Raw genomic sequence first — 24813 nt, forward strand, 5'->3', positions numbered from 1 at the left:
TCTTTAGGAAGGAATTACGACAGAAGAAATGATTTAATTGTAATTCTGCCAAACCAAACACCCAAATAACTGTTATCAGGGTTTTTGACATTTAAAAACCCCGTGACAGTAAGACAAAAGCCACAGCCCCAGAAGAATGACACACTGAGTTGGCTGGCAACACGCAGGGGTCCCTGCCATCCACAGACCCTCCCACAAGGATGGCAGAGGGGACTTGTTGGTTGATACTTTTCTGAACAAGCCAAGATCAGCTATAAATGTCCAAATTAACATATCACAGCCTCATTTCATAAAACATTAGTTTGGTTGTAACTTGAAAAAAAATAATAGGGGAGAAGTTAAGACTTAGAAGCAGAGATCCCAGTCCCATCAAAACAAACGAAGGCTGTATGACTGGGTTTACGGGCAAGAAAAAACAAGAAATAAACAGTCCGCCTCGCGTGGAAAAGCATTTGTGCATTCTGACACTGAGCGTTTAAGAAGACACCCAGAGGCATTAATCATCAGCATTTTTCCTAGAAAGGGGAAAAAACCCCATCCTGCCCCCCATACCGGTGTTTATTTCTCTCTGAACCCTGGAGATAAAAATTTTAATACACAGAGGCCTCAATGAGGATTTGCGCGCATACCCAAGTCTTTCTGAAGAAGAAATGTCTCTGATATGTGATATCTTCCCTCAGGAGGACCAGGAGGGGGAATGGGTGAGGGGGATAGGAAAACAAAACCAACTACTTTCCCCTAATCCTGATGTGGCTGAAAAGCAGAGAGCTAAAAGCTTCCCTGAGGGAAAAAGCCACTCCAGACGGAGATGGATCAAGCAAGTTTAACCAACTTCAGACTACTTCACTTGCTTACATTTCTCTGCGCAATTTTGAAATGTGTTTATGAGGCCACGTGTTTTCAGCTACCTCCTCGATGCCCCCCCACTCCCCACCCCACCCAGGGTTCAGGCTCAGGCGGGCCTAGACATTCACAGTGAGGGCCAGAGCTGAGGAAGGCCTGAGAACCCCCAATCCAGGCCAAATGAGGACTGGCTTGTACTCATGTCTTTTTTTTCTGGGGTGCTTCTCTGGAAAGCCTGTGTGACAAGAAAGTGTCAGTGAGCAGGGGATTCTCTCCCTCTCCTGCGCCAATAAATCCCATTCCACGGTTTTATTAAAAAAACAAAATGTTCTGCCTAAGATGAGCTAAACCATCTATAATTCATGAAAATGACGGTTCTAATGGCCTACCTTCCACATATACTTTGCATTTCATTCTCTGGTAGACATTTAGAGATTTTAATCTATTTAGATATTTTAATACACCAGTTACCATAATGGTGTTGTAAACCAAATAGTTGACGAATGAAGTTGGTGACTGTGAGTACAAACCCTAACCCAACATTTTTTCAGGAGTGGCACAGCACCTCCTAAGTCACTGATAAAGCCTGAATTGTGTGCTCCCCACCCCCAAATTCATATGGTGAAGCCCAACATGACAGTAATTGGAGATAGGGTCTTGAAGGAGGTAAAGGTAAATGAGGTCATAAGGTGGGGCCCTGATCTGATAGGAGTGGGTTGTTTTTTTTTTTTATGATTTTATTTATTTGAGAGAGAGAGAGTGAGAGAGAGTGCACGAGCAGAGGGAGGGGCAAAGGCAGAGGGAGAAGCAGACTCCCCACTGAGCAGGGAGCCCGACACCGGGCTTAATCCCAGGACCCTGAGATCATGACCTGAGCCCAAGGCCGATGCTCAATGGACTGAACCACCCAGGTGCCCCAGAACTGGAGTCTTTTTAAGAAGGAGAAAAGACAACAGAGATCTCTTCCTGTCTACACTCTCATCGAAAGCAAAGGCCATGTGAGGATGCAGAGAGAAGGCAGCCATCTACAAGCCAAGAAGAGAGGCCTCACAGAAACCACCTGGCTGACACCCTGACCTTGGACTTCCTGCCAAGGAAGAACTGGGAGAAAATAAATGCTTGTTATTTAAGGCGCCCAGTCTGGGGTACCCTGCATGCAGCCTGAGCAGACTCATACAACCACCGCCAGCCTCTGTTTTCAAAAAGCAACCAGATTGCTGGGCCCCTGATGCTACAGAGGAATCTTTAGGGATGGGAACCTGGAATGGGCAGTGGTCACTAACTCCCTGGGTGATAGTTGTCATTGTAAAGGGTGAGAATCATTATGTCAGGGGGGTCGCTCAAGGCTGCCACCAGCCCCCAAGCCCCTCCCTCAGCCTCCCCTATTCTACCACCCCAAAGAGGAAAAGCTTATGGGATCAATGATAAAACAGACATCTCAAGCAAGTAAAATAAGGCTCCCCAAAAGGCGGACAGAAGATTATGACTAGAACTCATCAGAAATCAGGTTGGAGTCAGAGGTGAAGCACCTTGTAGGGAAATCCACATCAGTTGCATACTTAGGCTGGTTCTAGAAGGACAAGAGGGGCCCTTGAGACCCAGTGAGATCAGTCCAATTCCACTGGAAGGAGAGCACATCAAGATTTGGTGTGAAGCAAAGGTGAAGTTAAGAGTACCCTTGTGCTGCGGTCACACCAGCCTGCAGGGGCCAGAGTGGAGGTGGTTGGTTGGATACGAGAGGCTCATGCTTGGGACCCTGGCTGTCTCTTCCCTTTCCTCAAAGAATCAACTAAGATTGAGTTTTGACATCCTAAAAGGTAAAAAAATGGAGTCGAGCCACCAACCGTTGAGGATATTTTTGACTCTGAAATTCAAGGGCCTATAGAAAATAAACCTTGGTTATTGTTACACTCTTGTGAAAATCACTCATGAAAAATCACTACAGTGAAGATTCTCCAAAGTCAGTCAACCCAAAAAGACTTCAAATTGAGTTATATGGTTACGAATAAGAATATATAAGCAAATTAAAAGGCACCAAGTATATTCGACTATGTAAAAATGCTGCAGAAAATGCTGCAGATCTTCAAAAACTGTGATATTAAACAACAATCAAACACTATTTTAAAAACGACATTCTCTGGAGGGTGAGCCCAGGGCACCAGGATTTTTTTTTTTCTTAAAGTGATTTTTATCTATTGCCAAGATAGAGAGCAATAGCTGTACTGTAAGAATGTTACAATACTCCAAATTAAGGTAAAATTTAAGCAAAGAGCGGAATATTTTCTAGATTAAAAAATATTACAAGAAGTAGTAGCCTTCAGGTGGAATGGGGCTTTTCTAATGGATAGGATAAAATTATATTTTAGGTATTGAGCCAAAATCTAAAAGCCCCATTGGGGCGCCTAGGTGGCTCAGTCATTTGAGCATCTGACTCTTGATTTCAGCTCAGGTCACGATCTCAGGGTTGTGAGATCAAGCCCAGTGTCGGGCTCCATGCTGAACGTGGAGCCTGCTTGGGAATCTCTCTCTTTCTGCCCCTGCCACCCCCATGTGTGTGCTCTCTCTCTCTCTCTAAAACAAAAAAGAAAAAAAACCCTAACAGCCATTAGTAGATAATCTGTGTATCCTAACTGGCTTTGATCTTAAAATCATGGGAAGGAGGTCCGTAAGGAGAGAGTTAGTATGATTTTCTCCCCTGTAAGGCTGGAACCCTGGGTGTGGCTTTCCCTCCCCGCTAGCGTGGTAACTCTCCAAGGACACCAGTCATTTTCTCATCTGAGGGCCACACAGACAGAGGGAGAATGATGAAGACCAAAACGCAGGTCTAAGTGCGGTCCTTTGATGTTTGCAGGCACAAACGAGAGAAGCGTGGTGGATGGTCAGAAGTTGCCAGCGCCCTACAGAAGGTGCTCCACACACCGGAGCTCTAGAGAACCGCTGTGCTGTCCAGGTTTGCTTGTGAAGTAGCAAAAGACGTCTGGGTCTTATTTGTTGAAAGTTAAGCTTATATTTTAAAAGTATAATGGCTACACTAGGGATGCTGAAGGGTGAATTATGGAGTGAAATCTACCAGTTTCAAATCTTGGACCTACAACTTACTGTATGATCATGGACCTGAATCTCAATCAATCTTGGTTCCTTAAAAATCAGGGGCCATCTAGGGGCACCTGGGTGGCTCAGATGGTTAAGCATCTGCCTTGAAACATCTTTGATGGGTTTAATTTATTATCTTATTTCTTTACCAAGTGTTTTAAGAGCATTTTTAATATATAGCTCATATAAAAAATATCTGTTGCTCCTATATAAGAAATAAAGTTTACAAGCTATGATTCCTATCCTCGAAGTCCCAAAGTTTTCTAGGGGGAAAGAGGTAGGTCTGCTAGTACCCTATGCGTGAGTTACTTCCCCTGGGCAGTGTGCTGTTCCACATGCTTTGGGTCAATTCCTCACAACCCCCTTAGGACATAGGTGCTATTATCTCAATTGTATGATCGAAGATTTCACTGAACAGGAACTTTCAGTAGGTTGCTTGCGTGTACGACGCTACCAAGTGGAGGCACCGGAATTTGAAGCCAGGCCATCAGATTTCCGAGCCTGTCCTCTTACTCACTATGCAATTCTGCCAGATGTGTATATTTACGCCACAGATTCATAGAATTCGAGAGCTTGGGGTGTGTGCCCTGGACGTTCAGAGAGGGGCCTTAGAAATGGTTACTACAAATCTTTCATTTTATAGAAGAAGACATTCCAGAGCCTGGAAAGAAGATCACCCAAGGTCAGCGAGGCCAGTGGCTCTCACAGCGTGGCTAGCATTAGAAAGACCCTGGGAGGCTCCTGAACACAGACTGCTGGGACCTACCCCTAGAATCTGTGGGTCTGGGGTGGGGCCTGCGAATCCCTAACAAGTCCCCACATGGTGTTGATGCTGCTGGTCTTGGGAACACAGTTTAAAAACCAATGACTGATTTACTTCCCTGTGTGAGCCAGAATGAAACTTCTGCTCTCCTCACTTTGCATCTTCCCCATGAATGGTGTGTATCAGCTGCTCTGTAACAATGAGAATTCTGAGGGAGATTGGGCAGCCTGCTAGAGCAGTCCCGGACCCAGGTGTGGAATGCTCTCCTCCTCCCAGTTCAGCTGAGACATCTGGAAGCTTCTTTCCAGCATCATTACACCATGATTCACTATAATGCTGGTATTTTATTATGACCCTCTCTACCCACCTCTGCACATACCCCATCTGAAACAACACAGACCCGCTTACTGCCAAGAGTATTCTTCTCACTCTGAGCTATTTACCAAAACTTACCCTCTAAAATGCGGCTCTTTTAATGCCGGACACAGCAGGAGTTTTAGCAAGAGGAGCAGGGGTCATGAACAATCTGCCAGTATTTATTCTCAGGAGAAAAGGACGATGAGACAGTTTCAAAGTTTTCTTTGGTTTACATTATAATTCAAAAGGAAATTTTTTGCTTATTTGTTTAGCTAAGAGGATCCCTCGCCTCTCATTAGGATCCCTGGTACAGTGAACTATTTTGAAAGTCGGGACATTACTTATTGTTCAAATCTGCCACAGTTGAAACTGCTTGGTGTTTGCGCTGTCATAGGGGTCCTCTGAGGCTTGAGCCCCTTATGAGTGTAAGGGATGAGCGAGCCTGGCACGTAGGAAGTGCATCCAGAGTGCCAGCCAGCTCTAAAGATCATTGCTTCCATGGTTTAAGAGAGCCCAGGGGTTCGCCCATTTGCTTGGGTAAGCAGGTGGGGTGAAATGGCTTGACCTGAGTGAGCAGACAGACATCATAATCAGAACTCTCTCTTCCCCGTAAGCAAGGGGATTTAAAGAGCATGACACTCAAGAAGCATTTATGGGGCACCTACATTTACAAGGCAACCATCTGTCACCCACAAAACCTCACAGGACTTAATACTTGGTCATCACTTACTGAACTAAAGCATCTTTTCAGAATTCCTGCTAGGCTAGAGATTTCAGGTAAGGGTTCTCAAGAACACTTACATTAAATTTTTTTTTTTTGGAAATAAGTATAAATCCGTAAGAAGCTGCAAAAAACCAAAGAACTATACAAGGAGGTCTCCTGTACCCTCGCCCAGTTTCCCCCAATGGTAACACTTGTGTAACCATAGCATAGACACAAAACCAGGACACTGAGATCAATCCAGACCATGAAGTACATTCGAACCTTATCATTTGAAGGACAGGCGCATTTTGGTTGTGAAGGACACAAAAACAAAAAGAAACAGAAAGGAGATGTAAAGACAATGAGCACAGTCAGCCATGTCAAATCATCTGGTGTTCCTTTGAAATCTGCCTTTTCACTAGTCACCAGAAGAAGATAAATGGTAAACTACATAAATAAGACTCTTCCTGAAAAAAAGACCTTTAAAAAAATTTTTCCCCCAGAGACTGAGCTTAACAATTATAATCAAATTAACTTGTTTTTCAAATCCTCTGTAGATGGGAACACGTATTAGTGATGTGAGAGGTGAATCCCAGATTTGATATTCAGTAGTTCCCCCTTATCCGTGGTTTCAGTTACCCGTGGTCCATGGAGGTCCAGAAGCAGGTGACCCTCCTTCTGATGCAGCGTCAGAAGGTCAATAGCAGCCTAGCATGAGGTCACGAAGCCTATGTCATTCCCCTCACTTCATCTCATCACGTGGGCATTTCATCATCTCACATCATCACAAGAAGAAAGGTGAGTAAAGTACAATAAGATATTGTGAATTCTAAATGACCTTCACAGAGCTTTTATTACAGTATATTGTTGTAACTGTTCTATTTTATTATCAGTTATTGGTGTTTAATCTCTTACTGTGCCTAATTTTTTAAATTAAACTTTATCATAGGTACATATGGGACCCTATATATAGGGTTCAGGACTATCTGGGGTTTCAGGCATTCACTTGGGGTCTTGGAACGTATCTGCATGGATAAGGGGGGTTACTACACACAGCTCCTAGCCCCACCCAAACTCACACACAATCTTCACAATCTTTACAATTCATAAAATGATTACATCCTGAGGAGCTTTAGAACTTGCTATATATTGCCAGGCCTGGAATGGCATGTAGATTGCACTTGGATTTTGCTACTTTCCCTAAGTTACCTTTAGAAGCCCCTATTCTTGTATTCATTATAAATGAGTCTTATCAAGTCATTAAAGGTTCCACAAATATTCTTCCTTGAGCATTCTTGTTTTCATATATATATGAAATATATATATACATATATATATTTTAGTATTTTCAAATATATATAAATATATATAACAATGTTCAATTTTAGTATTTTCAAATATATTTATATTTATATACATTTGAAAATACTAAAATTGAATATTGTAATTAGCTGGAATAGGTAAAGTTTTACTATGTGTCTCATTTTCATAATATATAGTCAGGTTAGGATAACAAACCATTAATATGCCAGCATCTTCCTTAACTAACAACTTCTTTCAAAACTGATGTACCACGAGGTAGTTCACAATGGGCCTCCTAGCTTGATGCATTTGCCAGTATTTGGTCTTTAGCTGAAATATTTTTTAAGAAAGCAGCAGCCCGTGAAGAACACAATGTCTCCAGAAGCTCATAGGAAGCAGATCCTCCAGGTTGATCAAAAAGGGCCAGCATTACTTTCCTAAGCAGGTAACGACGTGGTAACCTTTTTGATTACTCACCCTAAGAAAGCCGCTCTGGTATTAGGAAACAAAACACAGCATTTTCCTTTCGCGCGGTGGGGAGTTGTCTGTGTGCGTCTCCCATCAGCAAGGCCAGCCAGAGTAAACAGATGTTTCATTAGGTGGAGGAGCCAAATTCCCCTCCATTGTACACACAGAGCTGATGACCCCCGCTGGGGTCATCTGAATTCTAAATGACCAAGCAGAACTTCTGCAGGACCCCACCTCCCCACCCCCACTCCTTCTAGGGCCAGCCCTAGGCAAGGCTCTGTAATAGGAGAAGCTTGCTCTGGACCTCACTGGTGTAGTCTCCCGACCCCAGGCATCCCTACTCATCCCTAGTTAAGTGTCCTGAAGTTTTCCCCACCCCTCTGCCCCTGCCCACCTGGGACTCTCTCTTTCCAGGGCTGGTGCCCTAAGCTTGGCCACCTCACAAAGATTCTGAGGACACTGGGAGTGCCCTCAAATAACCTGCCCAAGGCGCAGAGCTAGAGAGCTGCAGGCCTGACTCCAAGGTCAGTGCTCTGTCCATTGCCTACAGTGTGCTGAATGGCTCTGTAGGTCTAAGCAGTTGGAAATTTACTATTTTATTCATTTTTCTTAAGCTTAAGAATTTACAATGTTTGTGATGGTCCTTACTTCTTCAGAATCAAATCACCGGATGCATTCTATTTCTGCTCCCAGAGAAATTTTAAAATGCTTAAAAGTATCTTTATTTTTAAAAGTACTTCTGATAGTAACATTTTCTTTTCCTTTAGAGAGAGAGAGAGAGAAAGCGGGGAGTGGGGGGTAGAGGGAGAGGGAGAGAGAGAACCTTAAGCAGGCTTCACACTTAGTGCAGAGCCTGACTTGGGGCTCGATCCCAGGACCCTGAGATCATGACCTGAGCTGGTCAAGAGTCAGACACTTACCTGACTGAGCCACCCAGGTGCCCCACAACATACGGTTTACAACCAATCTTCAGTAAAATGTAGCACACTGTGTGTGTGTGTGTGTGTGTGTGTGTGAGCATATATATGCATGTGTGTGTATACACATACAAATGTATACACACAGAAGATTAAAACCACCAATATAATCAAAATCAAGGAACTTTCCATGGACCATAGCATACTTTTTGGGTCATTGTTAACGTAGAATAAAAAGTAACCAAGGAACTTTCCATGGACCATAGCATATTTTTTTGGTCTTTGTTGAAGTAGAATACAAAGTAACTTTATTCTTTGAAATACAACAAAGTCTTCTATTTAATAGATAACACATAAGGAGAAAACCACCTCTGTAAAAGCTTTCAAACTGATTTCTAAAACCACATCACGCCATCAGTGGACTCAGTCTCATGCATCCAAAGAATACCTTTAAAATATTTACCCTGAGTCCTTTCTCTGCTGCACAGATTTTTCTATCTCTGGACTTAAACAGTGCTTATAAAACTATGCTCATGACTCAGTGAATCAGATTTAAAACCCTGATTGGCTTAAGATTCCTTTCGTGCAGTTTGCATTGAGACTCACGTGTCCCCAAAGACGGGAGAAGTGTACATGCGTTCGTGTGCGCGTGTAACTAGCGATTCAGAGCATTAGATGAAGTGCAAGATGAACGGGTCCAAATGCCATCCTCAGATTTCAAATTAAAATCTGCAGATTTTCTTTCAGAGCTGGAAGCTTCCCATCCCTGCAGGCCTAAAGTGGCTCGTGACTTTGGGGAGTGGGGGGGCGAGACCTCAGTCACGAGGCACCCTGCTGCTCCCTCCCACCGCGCTACCATGGGTCTCTTGGTTTTAGGTTGAATTCCACGGCCAGACTTCTTAGACATTCGACTTAAACCATCAAAGAAATAATTTAAAGGGTATATGGGCTTCAAAAAAATATTTGCAGAGGGCAGGTGCTCAACAATATTCTCTGTGATCTGAATTCTTCCTCATCACAGTCTTGATAGAGAGCCAGGGCTTTTGCCACCATTTTAGGCTGATAACCACTTTCCTGTACTCTCCGCATAAGTTATATAAAGAGTACCCCAAGTTCACCTGACTGGTTGTGAAAGTGGCCAAGAAATCATAAATTCACATTTTTAAGGCGAAAATTCTAAATTTGAATTATTACTTTAATGGTTTTTCTCTCTTGTTTCTTCCTAAATACTGTGACTACGATAAGTAAACTTGGTCATCATACAGACGTTTTCAGACAAAATCCTCCTTCATTCAAGGAGGGCACATTTTGTTTCAAGAAAGCTTCAACAACCAGATATAATTCGTCACAGAAACCTGAGGGTCAGATCTTGGCAAAACAACAGCAATGAACATTTGCACTCTAGTGTTTCTTAGGCAGTGTTGTGAGTACTTGAAATGCACTGTTTCATTCAGTCCTCATAAGAATTCGATTATTCCCATTTCAAAGATGGGCAATTCGAGGCTCGTGCAAGCTATGTAACACATCCTAAGATACACAACTGGTAAACACAAAGCCGGGGCTCTATCCAGATCTGCTTACTCTAATGTTATGTTCTCAACCACTGCCCTGTACTTGAAAATTTCAAGGGAAGGGGAATCAGCAATTTTCTTTGTAAAGAAGAAAGAACTTTTTGTAGCCTAGGATGCTAGTCTGTAGAACAGAGACATATTTCCAGTAAATTCCTAACACTTGTTACACCCTTACCTCAAATAAAGACCAACTAAAGACAACTCGGCATCTAAAAACCAAAGGAGAAAAGAAAAGAAAAGAAAAGAAAAGAAAAGAAAAGAGAAGAAAAGAAAAGAAAAGAAAAGAAAAGGACAATGAGCTGTATTTACAGCTTTTGAGAAGTTTCTCCAAATGGTCAAATATGAAAAGTTACGTATGTAAAAACATCAAGCTAAATTCAAGTTCTAGAAGCACAAAGCGTTGAGCAACTTCTTTGTAATGAAAATGGAAACCAGGGTCAATTTTCAAGTAGAACAAATATTGTTCTTTGGAGCGGAAACTTGTTGCCGAATCTCACCATGGAGCAAAAGGCTTATAAACTTTTGAAAAAATAAGGTTCACATGGAAACAAAAACACAACAGGAACTCCAATATGGAGACCAACAGATGCTGCATGTCTCCCTAATTCTTTTAAAAGTCATTGTTGGCTATTAACATGTCAATGTAGAAATCATAAAATACCAATAACTCTAGTATTCCAGAGGAAATGTTTATGCTGAAGTTTTTAAACTTTGGTTTTATAAAAATTTACTAGCAAGGAAGATTGATGGAAGCAATGATGTCTAAGGATAGGCAGGTCCAGTTACTAGGAATTGACACCGCCTCTAGAAGTCATGAGGCCCACACAGTAACAGCTAATAACAAGAGCTGACACTTCCGATTTCTCATGATGTGCCAGGTGCCATTTTGAAGATTCTCAAAAAAATTTAACTCACCTCATTCTCACATCTCTGAAAGCTAAGGATTACTATCAGCCCTATTTTGCACTTGAGACAAGGGAGGTATTGAGAGATTAAGTAACATGCATAGTCATACAACTGGGAAGTAGTAAAACTGGAACCATTGGAACCACACAGTCTTGGACTGAGACTTCTAGTCCTCGTCTCTGACAACTCGCTGGGCAAAGCCCTGCACACGAGGACAGGGACTGTCCCCACAGAACTGAGCTAATGGTGGAGAGAAAACAGGAATTTCCGCCATGTTCCTCCAGCAAAGTCTCTTAGAGCTGGTCTTGTGGTGCTTCTCCCTGATGGTTCACAGTGCTGCGAGAGCCTGAGCTCCCAGGCGAACTCTCAGCAGCAGGGAGAAAGAGGAAGATGAGCAAAGTCATAATCACATACAAAGAGGGGCCAGCCTGGTGGAGAATGACTTCTAACCCTCCATTTTCTTGATGTGTTCTTTGCATCTTCTTCCATTTTATCCCACCTCTCAAACTAGTCATGAGCTTTCTGAACTCCTGCCCTGGGCCGCTCATGCTCTGTAACCCCCCCGCCCCCACAGTCTGCGTGAAGTAGATGCTTCCTAGATGCTTTTGCATGATTTGCGTTTGCTGTAGACATCTTCCCACGGAGGCTGAGCCCTGAGCTGACTCCTCAGGGAAGTGATGTGTGAAGAGAATGGAAAGAGGGGGTGAGAAGGCAGCCCCGAGTATAAGAGAACAAAGCCACAAAGGTTGTAAAGAGACAGAACTCATGCGGAGTGGTTGGCGTGAACCAAGGAACAGGGCTGGACTGTGACCAAACAGGGCAGTTACTGATGCAGGACCCCATAGCCTATCCCAGGGAATTTGGGGATTACTCCATAGGCAATTAGGATCATTGGCCGATGACACCCCGGAGAAAGAAATCTGCCAAGGGCTTTGTTTGCTGACATGAGAGCTTCCAACTCCCAGAGTTAGAATGATCAGAAAGAGAGAGAAGCCAAAAGTCAAGAAGCAATTTCCAGGAATGGAGAAGACAGTGATTAAGTCACACATTTTATTTATTTAATTTTAACATGCTGAATGGAAGGCTGCCAGTATCCGTCTTCACACTATTCTGACAAAGCAGGTAGAAAGAGAAAGACTTGTGGAGAGACCGTGGACCACGTGAATTCACCTCTGTTCCTCGGTCCAGTGAGCTCTGGGGAAGCTTCTGTGAGTTTCCATCACTCCGTTTTCAGGAGGGCTTGTCTCAGGTCCTGAGCCCAGAGTGAGGAAAGATAACCAGGCGGAGAAGGCCGTGTGCACTAGGGCACAGACGTTAGTAGCAGGGGGTTGGAGGTGGTAATGCCTAGGACTGAATCCAGCTTGAAAAATCATTATTACTCGCGTGAACTTGCGTAAATTGTTGAACTGTTGACCTGCCTTAGGTCTCAGTTGCTTCATGTGTAAAATGGGATGATTTAGCACTTACTGCAGATTGCTGAGGGGATTAAATGAGATAAAGGACATAAAGCATTTAGCCAAGAGTCCTGGTACATAGATGCGTTTTCTGACTTGTGTTTTCTTAGCCTCTGTATTCGTCTATTTGGCATCCATTCATTACAGGGCCAAACTAATAGCCCAAGTCGTTCACATCTCCCCTGGGATCCAGAGCCCACACTCGGAACTACCTCTGTCTAACTCCTTTGCACCAAACCAATACTTCCCTGCCCTACTCATCCCAGGGCCAGGGACCAGACAGCTGGGCACAGCCCCTATGCCCCAGGGCCTTATTCAGACCAGCCAATCTGTTTAGCCTGTTCTGCCTTGGATGGGCAACCCCACGGAAACCCCAATAAAGGCTCAGCCTAGGCTTTCCTCTTGCTCCTTTCTGCCTCCCAACTGACTCTGGTGCTTCCCCGTGTGGTCCTGGGTGGCATGCCATGCTGCTCCTCTTGGCAAATGTAAGTAATGAAAAACATCTCCCTTGAGTGGCGTAAGTCTGTCTCTTCTCTCAGTTGCTTCTATAAATTAAAACCCCACGGTACAACCATTGAGACAATAGAGCCCAGTAAACAATAGCCATGAGAACTTCTCCACAGGTCATAAAATAAATCAGTTCAGTTCATGTCTCTTCTCTCCATCCCTTTTCTCCTTACTGTTACTTGTGTGGTTTTGACCTGAATCATTGCCATAACCTTCTGAGTACATCTTGCTAAATCCAATCTCTTGCTTCCTCAAGCCATCTCTTCACATGGCTCTCTTCTAAAACTCAGGATGTAAGTTACTCTCTGCCAGGAAAGCTTGATACAGTTCCCTCTGGTCTAAAGATCCAGTCCAACTCCTTATCTTGGCAGTTGGACCTTCCAGGGTCTGGCCCAGAGCTGCAGCCATATTGGACAACTCAACATTGCCCACTAAGGTCACAGCTTTTCACTCCTCTCTGTCTTTGCTCAAGCTAGTTACTGCCCTTGGGATGTTTCCCACTGTTCTCTAAATAAGGGAAATCACAGGGTTGGCGGGGCGGGGGGGGGGGGGGCTTTGAATCTGCTTATATAATTGTTTCTCAGAGTATATAACTAAATTCATTTCAAATCTTCAGTTTGACTTGGTAGAATCTTCAAGAGATTAAAAAAAAAAAGACTGAAAGTATAACAGGAGCAAATATTTACTTTCTATTAGCTCTAATCTCAGACTTGAAAGTGCCCTCAGTGGTTTGGAAGGCCCAATTTAAGTTCTACCTCCTTGGGAAACTCTATACTGTCTCTTAAAATTAATCATTTATTCCTCTGATATCCATTTGCACTTACTTAATTCTGTCTATTCATATTATATTTGTTGCATTTCTTTACATTTTTTCCCCTAGATCACAAACACTTTTTTGAGGTTAAGGGTAAGCTTTAGATAGATCTTTTTTTTTTTTTTTTTTTTTTTTGAGAGCTTTAGATAGATCTTAAAAGCTGTCATCACAAAGGGAAAAAAAAGTTCTGTAACTATATGTGGTGATGGATGTTAACTAGACTTTACTGTGGTGATCATTTTGCAATATATGCAAATATTGAATCATTCTGTTGTACACCTGAAACTAATATAATGTTATATGTCAATTATGCCTCAGTAAAAGAAGGACAAGCCTTAGTAATTCTTTTATCTTTCTGGCATGCCCATTAGTCTTACACATAGCAACTGCTCAGTGAATATTTATAGAATCGTAAGCCCTGTGATTATTCTAATTAAAATAAAGGGCTCTTATCAAGTGGTAATTACATAGTTAATCATGGGGAAATATGGGAAAAGGCTTATATAGGCTCATTTAAACGACGAACAATTAGTACAGGTCACAGTGTAAGAGTCTGTTAAATTCTATCAGAAAACAGTGATGATATAAAAACCATTTTAAAGTGTTATTGCCATATTTAGTCATAACTATTAATTCTATAATAGGGTTAATACTAATTTTGGCTTACAAAGACAAAATACTTTTTAGTTTATAAACAAACCATACACCAAGCTGTGAGATGCAGTTTCTCAGTGTGTATTTTATCCATGCCCGAAGTTGCTAGGCCAAATATGAGGTAAGGTTAACAATTTCAGTTGGAATTTATAGAAGTCTAACTGGGCTTCTTTAAACAGTTCCCGGTCCTGAAGAAAGAAATGGGCCATGTCCTAGCTGCACAGGAACCCAGTTGCACCCCGGTCTCTGTTCCTTCAAGCCTACATTAGATCTGAATGAGGAAAGCAGGTCTGGGTAGAACTCAGTCATATCCTCTTTAATGGCTACCTGAAACTCCTCCCAGGTCCTCAAGAAATATTTGGTGGGTTATCTGACTTTATCATCTGACTTTTCACCCAGCCTAATTGTTGAAAAAGAAAGTTGGCTGAGATTTACGGCTACCTCTTCTTACTAGGTGGTGGTTGGGCTTGGGAAGGAATGAGAATCATTCCACTGATACAAGGAGAAGCTGGTCCCGGCCGACATAATGAAGGGAATGGTGGTTAAGAAAGAATCTTAAAAATTACTCAAAGATGATTACAGGCTGTCACTGAGAAATGAGGAAGGAAGGGCTTTCTTTTCGACTATAGGGTGTATAGCTCTACAGACAGAAATTATTATTTTATATTTAGGCCAGTGGTAGTCTATATGCCTTTGAAATGTAAAAAGCACTAATAACTTAAGTACCTGGTATGACTTTCAAAGCATCAAGATAGATTCCAGGGGCCATATAAGCAAACCAGGCTCCTTGCTTTATAACATCTTGCATTTCGTGGTTCTGGAGTCACTGGTTATCAAACAGTCATTGAGTGCCTGCTCTACGTAGGACATCGGGCCATGGTGGACTCAGAGAGTAGCAAGCCATGGGGCTCTACCTGGGCGCGCCATCTGGATAAAGAGGGAGGACCACAGGGAAAGTGAATGAATGATGCATGCTGCTTCCTAGCCGAGTCTTTTCGGTGCTCCTGGGAGCTTCAACACAGAGCAGAATTTCTGAAAGAACCCATGTGCTAAACATTCAACAAAGCAAATAACTTAGTTGCAATTTAAAATTTGCAAGTGTTCGTCCCTGATTAGGTTTTGAGAAAGTGGGTAGGGAAATTGCCTATAGCAAAAATATCTTTTGATGAGTTTTCAAGCCCGGATCAAGGACAACATTTTGCACTTCTCGACCTTCCTCTCCTGTTCTTCCCAACTTCTGAAACAGTCAAAGCACAATCAGAGCGTGTGTTAGTATGCCGAGTGGGGGTCTGCCCATATAGAAAATACACCTCCTGACTTTACTGGGGCAGCCCTGGCAGCAACACAGTACATTCTGTATTTAAAGATCAAAGCTGTGAAATGACCCAAATCTGCCTTCGCCTTCAGTTTCCTCACCCCTGGGAGGTGTAAAAGGGCTCCTTGAGTTATAACGGCTTCTGCCTCAACTTCCTCTCCATTTCTGAGCTCAGCGCTGAGAAAGAACAGCCGGGTAGGCAAGGCCAAGAGCAGTTATGAGTTGAAAAGACTTGTCCCGGGTCACACTGCTTTGCAGCTGGGACACTCGGATCCCTCTCATTAAAAAATGTCACTAAACATTCATGAAAGGCACAAAGTAGGTGTTGTCAGGTTTCCTGAGTTAACTTTGACCACGTCCCAGTGAAATATTTATATTATATAACAGATCTACTCTTCATACTTAGTGATTCTATGGAATGTGAAACAATCGCAACTATTAAATTTTATGTCAAAAGAAACTACCACTGCTCCAGAGAACAAAGAACTAACATAAAAAACATATTCTTTTTCATTTAAAAATCTCTTTCACGGTACCTAAAAGTAAAACCTTAAAAACCACTCATCAGTCCCTCTCAAGAGAAATTTGTTGAATAATTACTCTGCACCAGGACCTGGACTGGGCATTAGATAAAAAGATTTTTGAAAAGATGAATCTATGGCCCCTGCCGTTAAAGAAATAACTGAAAATAAATATCTTTTTAAGAGTCTCTTCACGCTTTAAATAACTTAACTATAAAAATACCATCAGGCTGAAAACACCCGAAGATTTCTTCATGAGTAGGTTAGAAGTTAAGGTATATTTAAGGGAGGGAGACTAAACTAGGAGGGAATTAAAATATACTATCTCATCAGCCATAAAAGGGAAAGAAGTTCTGCTCTGTGCTGGGGTGAATCTTGAAAACATTAGGCTTAAGTGAAGTAAGCCAGACACGAAAGGACAAATATCGTATGATTGCCCTTATATGAAATATCTAGAAGAGGCAAATTTATAGACAGAAAGTCGATGAGAGGTTACCAAGGGCGGAGGCAAGGGGAAGTTGTTTCTGCTTAATGGTTGTGGGATTTCTGTTTGGGGTGATGAAAAAGTTTGGGGAGTAGACGTGGTGATGGTGGCATAAAATTGTGACTGTAATTCATGCTACTGAATTGTGCCCTTAAAAATGGATAAAATGGCAAATTTTATGTTATATATATTTTACCACAACTTAAAAAATGAATAATCTAACATATCAGAAACTACGGACTTGTACCCTTTAACTGGGTGAATTAAAATCATAAATTATATCTCAAGAAACCTGTTAGAAACACCCCACACCATCCCTTTCACGTTAGCACATTACTTTGTCAGCTCCCACAGCTCTGAGTATTGTTAAAGAAATTTACCAGGAGCAGAACCGGGCGATCAGTGTTTGAAATACTATGACTCATACTTCTTGCTGAATACCTGGGTTCTACAAATAATCGCTAATCCTTTTGGCAGTTTAGAACAAGAAGAACCTTCTATTTTTTGCATACCTGGTTCAATCACTAATTTTTCTATCTTGCAACGAATACTTATCAGACGTTTTTCAAAATCATCTCTTGGCCTGATTCTTGAATACAGTCAGCCTGAAAAGTATGGCTGGAAACCCCCATCAGAGCCAAACAAATGACCACATTTAGTGTTTGTACCACTCAGTCATAGTTTAGCTACAGATCAGAGCATGCCAGTATCTAGAAAAATGCCTGGCACATACTGACTTTTGATACATATTTGTTGAAACGAAAGAACGGTTGCATTTACTGCTCAGACAGCTCTCAGGGCTATGGGTCAGATAAAGCACTTTGAGGGGCCGCGGGCCAGCCCAGAAAGCCCCTGGGAGATTATGACTTCTGGGCTTGCTTCCTGTGCTGGCTTTGTGCTTCTCTCCTTGGTCAGTCAACAGCAAGACCAAAGAGTTCCTTTATAAATAATTATCATTAAAAAGTTCAAGGTCTAGACAGAACAGAATGAGGTCAGGTGTTTCAATACTATTTCATTCCAATGAAAATGTGTTTCAGAAAAGGCCACAGTAACATTCTGGACTCAGTTCACAGGAGAGCAACGATTTGGTCACTAGCTCTACTGTACTGTTGCCTCAAAACAATAGTAACAGAAAAGAAAAATAATTGATGGGGAAGCCCAGAAGCTAACTCAGTTTTACCATTTTCCATACTGGAGTTAATAAAATGATGTAGACTAGAATTTGCCAAAAGCCAGTACACCTTTTGTCTTACTAGTCAAATATAAATATCACAGAACAAGGATTACATCTTAAAATAAAAGCTTTGGAAGGGAAATAAGATGGAAATAATGTCCTTTTCCTGGGTGACCACTGAAGGCACCAATGTCTTTGACTAGGAAAATAGAAATAGACTGTCCACAAGTGAGCTAGCCATAATTTATAACAACCTGAGGAGAAAAACAGACTCTAGGTTTGTCGATTCAATCTGAAGTGGGGGTGAGCTTCGAAGCTCATCATCACCTCCCTGAACCCTTAAAAAAAAAAAATCACCCAGTCATAGCTGAGTGTCCAACATACCCTGAGTTGGAGATCCATCTTGGCTCCGTGGAGTAAGGAGTTTGGATTCAGGCCTTCGAGGGGCACTTCGATTCCTCCACCCCCGGATCAGGGTCCCCACCATGGTTGTGGACAGCATGCTCCCCGGGCAGCTGTGGCCCTTCTGGGTGACGGGGAGGGGTGGACAGCCCCGTCAGGCTGCCACCATCGGGAGAACCATGTCCATCTGGGGCAGGATGAGGTGCTACACCCAAGGCAGACAGGTCGGGGCAGTTCCACTGCCTGTGTCCTCCACCCACGTTCTCCCTGGCTTGTGTTGTTTGCCCTCCCTCAGGAGGCCCTTGGAAAGTTTGGGAGATGGGATGAGAAGAGCAGACAATGCAAAAATAAAGCTGAGGGATATGAATAGAGCCAATGAATAGGAGGGGACGGTCAGGACTTCAGAAGTGCCTTCTTTCCTTGAGGGAACATGTTTTCAAATCCTCCCTTCTCACTTAAACAAACCTCATTTTTTAACATTTAAAAAAAGACGATGTGTGTGTTGGGGTGGAGGTGGAAGTCAAATACTTATGTGTCTATTTCTCTTTTCCCATCCCATTTCTCTTCTGAACTGGAACAGCTTTGGGGCAATTGCTTTTCCAGAGAGAACCCTTCTTCTGTATCAACAGAATTCTTTCACAATCTATGAAAAACATTTCTAGTGTTCTGAATGTCCAAGTCACAGAATTGTATCAGCTTTTGTGGCTGAGGAAAGTTGATTAAGGGAATTTAATAAAAATTCACAATCATGTAAACTCTCAAAGGCTTTTTAAAAATGAATTGATTCCAATGGCTTCATTCTTCTCTCTCTCCTGGTGAGCTGGCTGGAGCTGCCTCCTACCCAGGAGGTGGGACCTGAGCACTGCTCATTTAGTACATTGCTCACTTATGCCCCCTACTGGTCAAGATGCCAGGTGCACATTAGTAGGAGAGCAAGGATTGCATTAAAGTTGTGGGAGGGGCAAATAGCAGAAAGTTCTAGAATCCCTTGAGTGTCTCTGGACAGTATGTTTATTCACCCTGGGTGGTTCTAAAATTGAATTAATTGTAGCTAGCCTAAGAGGCTTTGATAGTATTCACTGTCTTATGACTTCTGTGGCTCATGCCCACGATCCATGTCCACGCCTGACTTCACTTTTTTTTCTCCCTTCCCACTTTCACTTTATTTAACAAGATGTAGACTGTTTTTTGCAAAAGGCAAATCCCCCAAATCCCTCCATATTCTTCACAATAAAAAAAATGCCTACAGTTTACTAAAAAGCAGCAGTTTTGAGGATACACACTTTACATATTCATTTAGTTGAAATTTCCCTCATTTGCTCATTATTTTGACATTTCCCAAATTTAGAAAAAACTTTAGTATCACTGCAGATGGAGGGAAGATAGAAATGGGGGATAGGGACTTGAAATGGTATGAGAGTAGGAAGCTGTTGGCCCTCGTCCCGCCTCATCCCAACCTCAAGGTGGGGTTCAGCCAGGAAGCTGGGGCACAGTGTGTGATTACAGGGGGCAGCACTTGATGAGAGCTATGGGTCCTATTTCTCCTCGTGGTGCACCCCAGAGTGGGGACTCCCTCTGCCTTGGAGCACGCCTTCTGCCACAGAGGGCTGAGCTGGGCTCTGACGGGGTCAGCAGAGAGCTGCTCAGGGTGTGATGCTACTTGCCCTGTAGGGAAAAGGCCAAAGAGGCCTTCAAGTCTTTTAGTTCCCATGACCTCCAATGTCACAAGGACGGGCTGAAAATGCCTTTGCAGGGGATACTGCCTGTGGGCGTAGAGCGGCATCCAGGAAGGACAGCAGGGGAACCAGGTGCTCAAGCCTGGGGTCTGATTTTGGCTTGGAGGCGGGGGATGAAGCAGGAATCTGCGGGATGGTCCAGGGCCCCCTATCAGGGGACAGGACCAGGAGGTGGGAGCACAGCATGGGCGCTGACCTTGAGTCATTTTGTTTAGGAACTCTGTGTCTGGCTGCGGGAGGCTGAGTGGGCTGGGGATGAGGCATAGGAGGGATACCAGGGGAGGCTCTATCAGGACAAGCAGAAGCCACCTTGGCCCTGTCCTTGGGGTGGGGTGGCAGAGAGAACACAGCGATGCTGAAAAAGCAAAAGATCTGCTGTGAAGACGACAAAGAACTAACATTCTCCAAATGGACCTCTCCTTGGAGGCTTCGATCATTACTGCTGCCCTGTATCTGAGATCCCCATAAACAACAGTCATCGGTCCCTGGTGGGCGAATCAGAAGTCCAAGGAAGATGAGAGGCACAGGATGGATGGCCAGAGCCTGAAGCACAGTGAGATGCTGAAATTCAGACAGTGAGAACAGCACAGCTGCTGTTACCAGCCACCGGAGGTGATATAAAGGCAAAAAAGTAGGTAAATGGAACCAACTGTTCGAATAAAATTCCCTGAGCCTCACACCTGAACCGTCCCCATAGCTCTGCCTTCTTCGTGCTCTCAAGGTTCCCAGGGCCCATGAGCACAGCACCTGCCACACTCTACTTACTCTGTCCATGCAGCCGACTACCCCCAAACCTCACCGAGCATCAGTACCTCTGCATAAAATGCAGATTCCCAGGGCTTGCCCACTAGGTCTAAGACAGTGCTGGGAGCTGTGTTTCCTCTAGGCCCCCCCACCCAACACACTTTCTTCCCTTACCAACCTGGAATCCAGCTGAGGAGGGTACGAAACCAACTGACCAGACTGTGGGCTTCTGGAAGCCAGGGGCCACGACTTTACTAATCGTGGTGCCCAGCGCAGTGTTGCAGCCAGCACACGGTTTGCTGGATGAAGAGCATCAGCCCTGTGGCCAGGGGCCCAGAGGTGTTCCCCACAGCCAACGGCCCAATGCCCCCGTCCTCCCATCCACCTCTTGCTCGCCACTTCTGCCAACGCTAACCTGGCCGCAGGCGCCACCTTAGGACATCCCCTTGTTTTGTCTGTGCCCCAGGCCCCTCCGAATCCCCACATTTCAGGCTGCCATGTTTTACTCCAGGCGGTGATGGTTTGTCAAGGCTGCCATTTCCGGTCCCTTCTGCCTCATGCAGAAGGGCTCCATCTTTGCTTCAAATACTACGGAAAAGGGGTCTGTAGGCAAGCTCAAAACTCAGGTTTCCCAGCAGCAGCGAACACTTAGCCGTCCTTAGTTTGCCCATTGGAGCAGGTGGACGCTCCATAGCCAAGGTTTTCCCCAACAGGAAGTTGAGCAATGACCATGACTACTGTGGGAAACGTGGTCAGGAAGAGGAAGGAGAGTAATGTCCTGCCTGTGTAGGTCAACCCCACCCTTCCTAATTCATACACATATACTTCCTTAAACAGACCTGCCGTGTGCCGATGGAGTTCTTCCACCAAGATGCAAAGGGAAACAGCTTAATTGCGAGCCCATGAGGTCATTTTCCTCCAAATTAGTCTTTTATGACATACCCTCTCCTTCTTCATGAAAAAGGACACACTGAGGAAGGAAACACACTTTTTCTTCAGATCGCCTCTGCGTTCTAGAAGGGTCCTCGAAAACCAGAATCCTGCTGAAGGCTCTTTGAAGGCCAGTATGGTTCTTTAGTTCATAGACGTTCGCCTCTAATTTCCTCTGGTGACTATGAGTTACCAAGTAGTCCCGAAATTTCATTAACATAAATATTGTCCCCACTACAGAGGATGAGGGCTGAATCCAGCTATTTGCTTCTTTGTAATCTCTTCGGGCCTATCACAGTTCAGGGTGCACAGAGGGCACTTAGCAAATGCAGACTCTAGAAGAGCAGGTCAGGCTGTAAGATGGCTGTCAACTGTTAAAAGGTGCACGAAGCCATCAGAATTAAGTAGGACTTCTATTGGTCAGTGAATATCTGCTCTCCTATTATTATGTCAGGAAGGAGCTGTTGGGGCTGAGGGCGGGGCCGTACGTGGGGAATTTCTTCCTAGCTCATTGTTCTTGTCCATCTGGGTGGGGTTCCAGGAGCTTCTAGTCTCTTTGACCCCACACTCGGACTTCTCTTTGGGGCAGAAATCCGAAATTTGATCGACAAGGGTAGAAGGGAAAACTGGGCACGCATAATCTGGCCCCACTCTGGCTCTTTCGGCAGAGAACTGCCCACAAGTAGCACACATTTTGCTGTACTTCTTGATGTCGTAAGTGTGACAGAAGCCAAATCCGCTCCTGTGAGGGGAAGGCTGCCCCGTTCACCCTGCTGCTGGGAGAGCTTCTGATGCTGGGTTTAGTACGGGGATGCCCACCTGCCAACCAACGGAAGGCACAATCTCCAATGTCCACTTTATCGGTAATCAAGGTGATGGTGTAGCCTCTCTCCGCCTTACTCCTTTGTTTTAAATTTTCAAATTGGTTCAGAACATGGGTGGGAGGACAGCATCTTTATTGCCCTGTCTCCCAATATCCTAAGCGCGGGCCACTGGTGTTTGTGTGGCAACTTACAGTGAATTGTTTTACGCCACGGTTAGCTTTTAGGGTCCCGCAGTTGGCTATTTTTGTAACGTGGTGGCCAGCGTTATGCCTTATACCGTGTGCAGTTTTTACTTTGGCAGCTGAGTCAGCTTAAGATGACTTTGCCCACAGGTGCGTGGCCCTATCTAGAGTATCAGGGCTGTCCATGAACGGATGAATGGATATAGGAGATGTAGTATATATACAATGGGTAGTATATATACGACTCAGCCACAAAAAAGAATGAGATCTTGCCATCTGTGGCAACACGGATGGACCCAGAGGGTATTATGCTAAGTGACATAAGTCAGACAAAGACAAATACCATGTGATTTCACTTTATGTACAATCTAAAAACAAAAAACAAAACAAAAAATGACCCCAAATGAATAAATAAACAAAAGAAGTAGAAACAGGCCCTACAGACAGAGAACAGAGTGGGGGCAGGAGGTGAGGGGGTGGGCACAATGGCTGGAGGGAGAGGGAGGTCCAGGTTTCCAGTTACGGAATAAGTCACGGGGATGACACCTACAGCACCGGGACTATAGTCAATGATAATGTCATAGTGTCGTCTGGTGACAGAGGGTAGCCACACTTGTGGTGAGCACAGCATATGTGTCAAGCAGTCAAATCACTATGTTGTACACCTGAAACCAATGTAACATGGTGCGTCAACTATACTGCGATGAAATAAATAGACAGTCAGGCCTGCAGGCAGCAGCCCCTCGCAAGCAGGGCTCAGGCCTCACTCCCCCAAGCAGATGGCTAGGTGGCCCCAGCAAGTGCCGGCTTAGCCTTTAGGAGGCAGGCTACCACTGCTTGCCCTTGCCCTTCAAAGGTGCAGGTTTCTGAAGCAGGTGTATTGAGGCAAAGAATCAACAATAGGAAAAGGAGTGTCCTTGTGTTTATAAGCTTTTTAGACGTCAAGGGTGGAATGGTATTACAAGGCAGCCAGTTCTACACACACTGCCGAGTCGGGTGTAGCCTCGAGTGCTTACTGCCAGGCCCAGCGGGCTGCACTAGATCAGCTGCCCCAAATTCCATTCTGTATTCAAGGCCAAGGGGGGGGCAAAATTTGGATCTGGGTGGCTCATGCACAGGTCCGAGAGTCTTCCCACCCTACAGGCCTTAAGTTGGTTCTAGATCAACTGGTTATCTCACTCACATACCACTGAGACTCCGCTCTGGAGTTGGCCAGGGTCTTTGGATCAAAGTACTGCATGTTGGGAAGATAACTAACTGCTCCAGGGGATGGGAAATAAAAACTGGTTTTCTAAATTTGGAGGGCTTCAAGTCATGGGTGTTTGCTTAGTTCTCAACATGGAGAACATGGAAGAAATTGTAAAGTTAAAAAAAAAAAAGAAAATGAGAAGAAAAAGACGATGCTCTAGGGTCATTTCTTCTCTTGAAGTAATATCCACAACCCAGGCTGAATTGTTCCAAACTGGACGCTGTACAAAATTCAGCCCACACTACACTAACTCCCAAAGGCTGTATTTACGGACCTCAGTGTGGTAGCGCTCACAGATGGGGAAAATATCAGCATGGGTGGTGTCTGTGAATATGAATCAATCCCTGGAAAAACTTATCTGTCAATTCATATACAATTCGGATTCTCACATACACAAGCATGTCTTGCAGTCTCGAAACATTTATTAGCTGCGAAGGCATCTCTTCTCTATCCGCCCTAGTGACAGGAAAATGTGGTCCAACTTGCCCATGTACGAAGCCTTCCCTTGACTCTTCAGTGTCCAGCTCCTTGGGGGGCAGCTCTCTTCTCTCCAAGGGTAAAAGTCACACAAGGTTATCTGCACTCACCTCTTCATCTCTTTCCCAACTCATTCCAACCTAGTTCCCAACCATCAGAGCAGCTCTGTTGCTTAATCCAGATGGTATTTATCAGTTTCTTTCTCACGTAATTTCTGGCAGTGCCTGACACGTATGCCCCTCCTTTCTTCTTGAAGCACTGTCTTCCCTTGGGGATCATGGTCCTTATTATCCTGGTTTTCCTCCTCCCTGTATCGACATTCCCTTTCAGTCTCCTTTGCAGGGTCACCAATGACTCATCTTTGTCTGTGGCCCAAAATCCGAGCACCAGACCAGCACAGGCAAGTGACTGATATCTGAGAAT

The 24813-nt window shown here is 44.1% G+C and overlaps 1 protein-coding gene across 3 annotated transcripts in view; it reads right to left on the minus strand.

Annotated features, from left to right (window-relative positions):
- Positions 1–24813, minus strand: part of PLEKHG1 (pleckstrin homology and RhoGEF domain containing G1) — a 219003-nt gene that overhangs the window by 109723 nt on the left and 84467 nt on the right. The window contains exon 1 of one of the 3 annotated variants that reach the window (XM_057310971.1): positions 18231–23014. The exons of the other annotated variants lie outside the window; for them this stretch is intronic. Within the exon in view, the coding sequence (XP_057166954.1) occupies positions 18231–18348 (118 nt within the window). The 5' untranslated portion in view covers positions 18349–23014. Of the gene's footprint in view, positions 1–18230; positions 23015–24813 lie in introns of those variants that run through there. 3 annotated transcript variants of the gene reach the window in all.

This window comes from Ursus arctos, unplaced genomic scaffold, assembly GCF_023065955.2.
Source record: "Ursus arctos isolate Adak ecotype North America unplaced genomic scaffold, UrsArc2.0 scaffold_13, whole genome shotgun sequence".
NCBI classification, from domain to species: Eukaryota; Metazoa; Chordata; class Mammalia; order Carnivora; family Ursidae; genus Ursus; species Ursus arctos.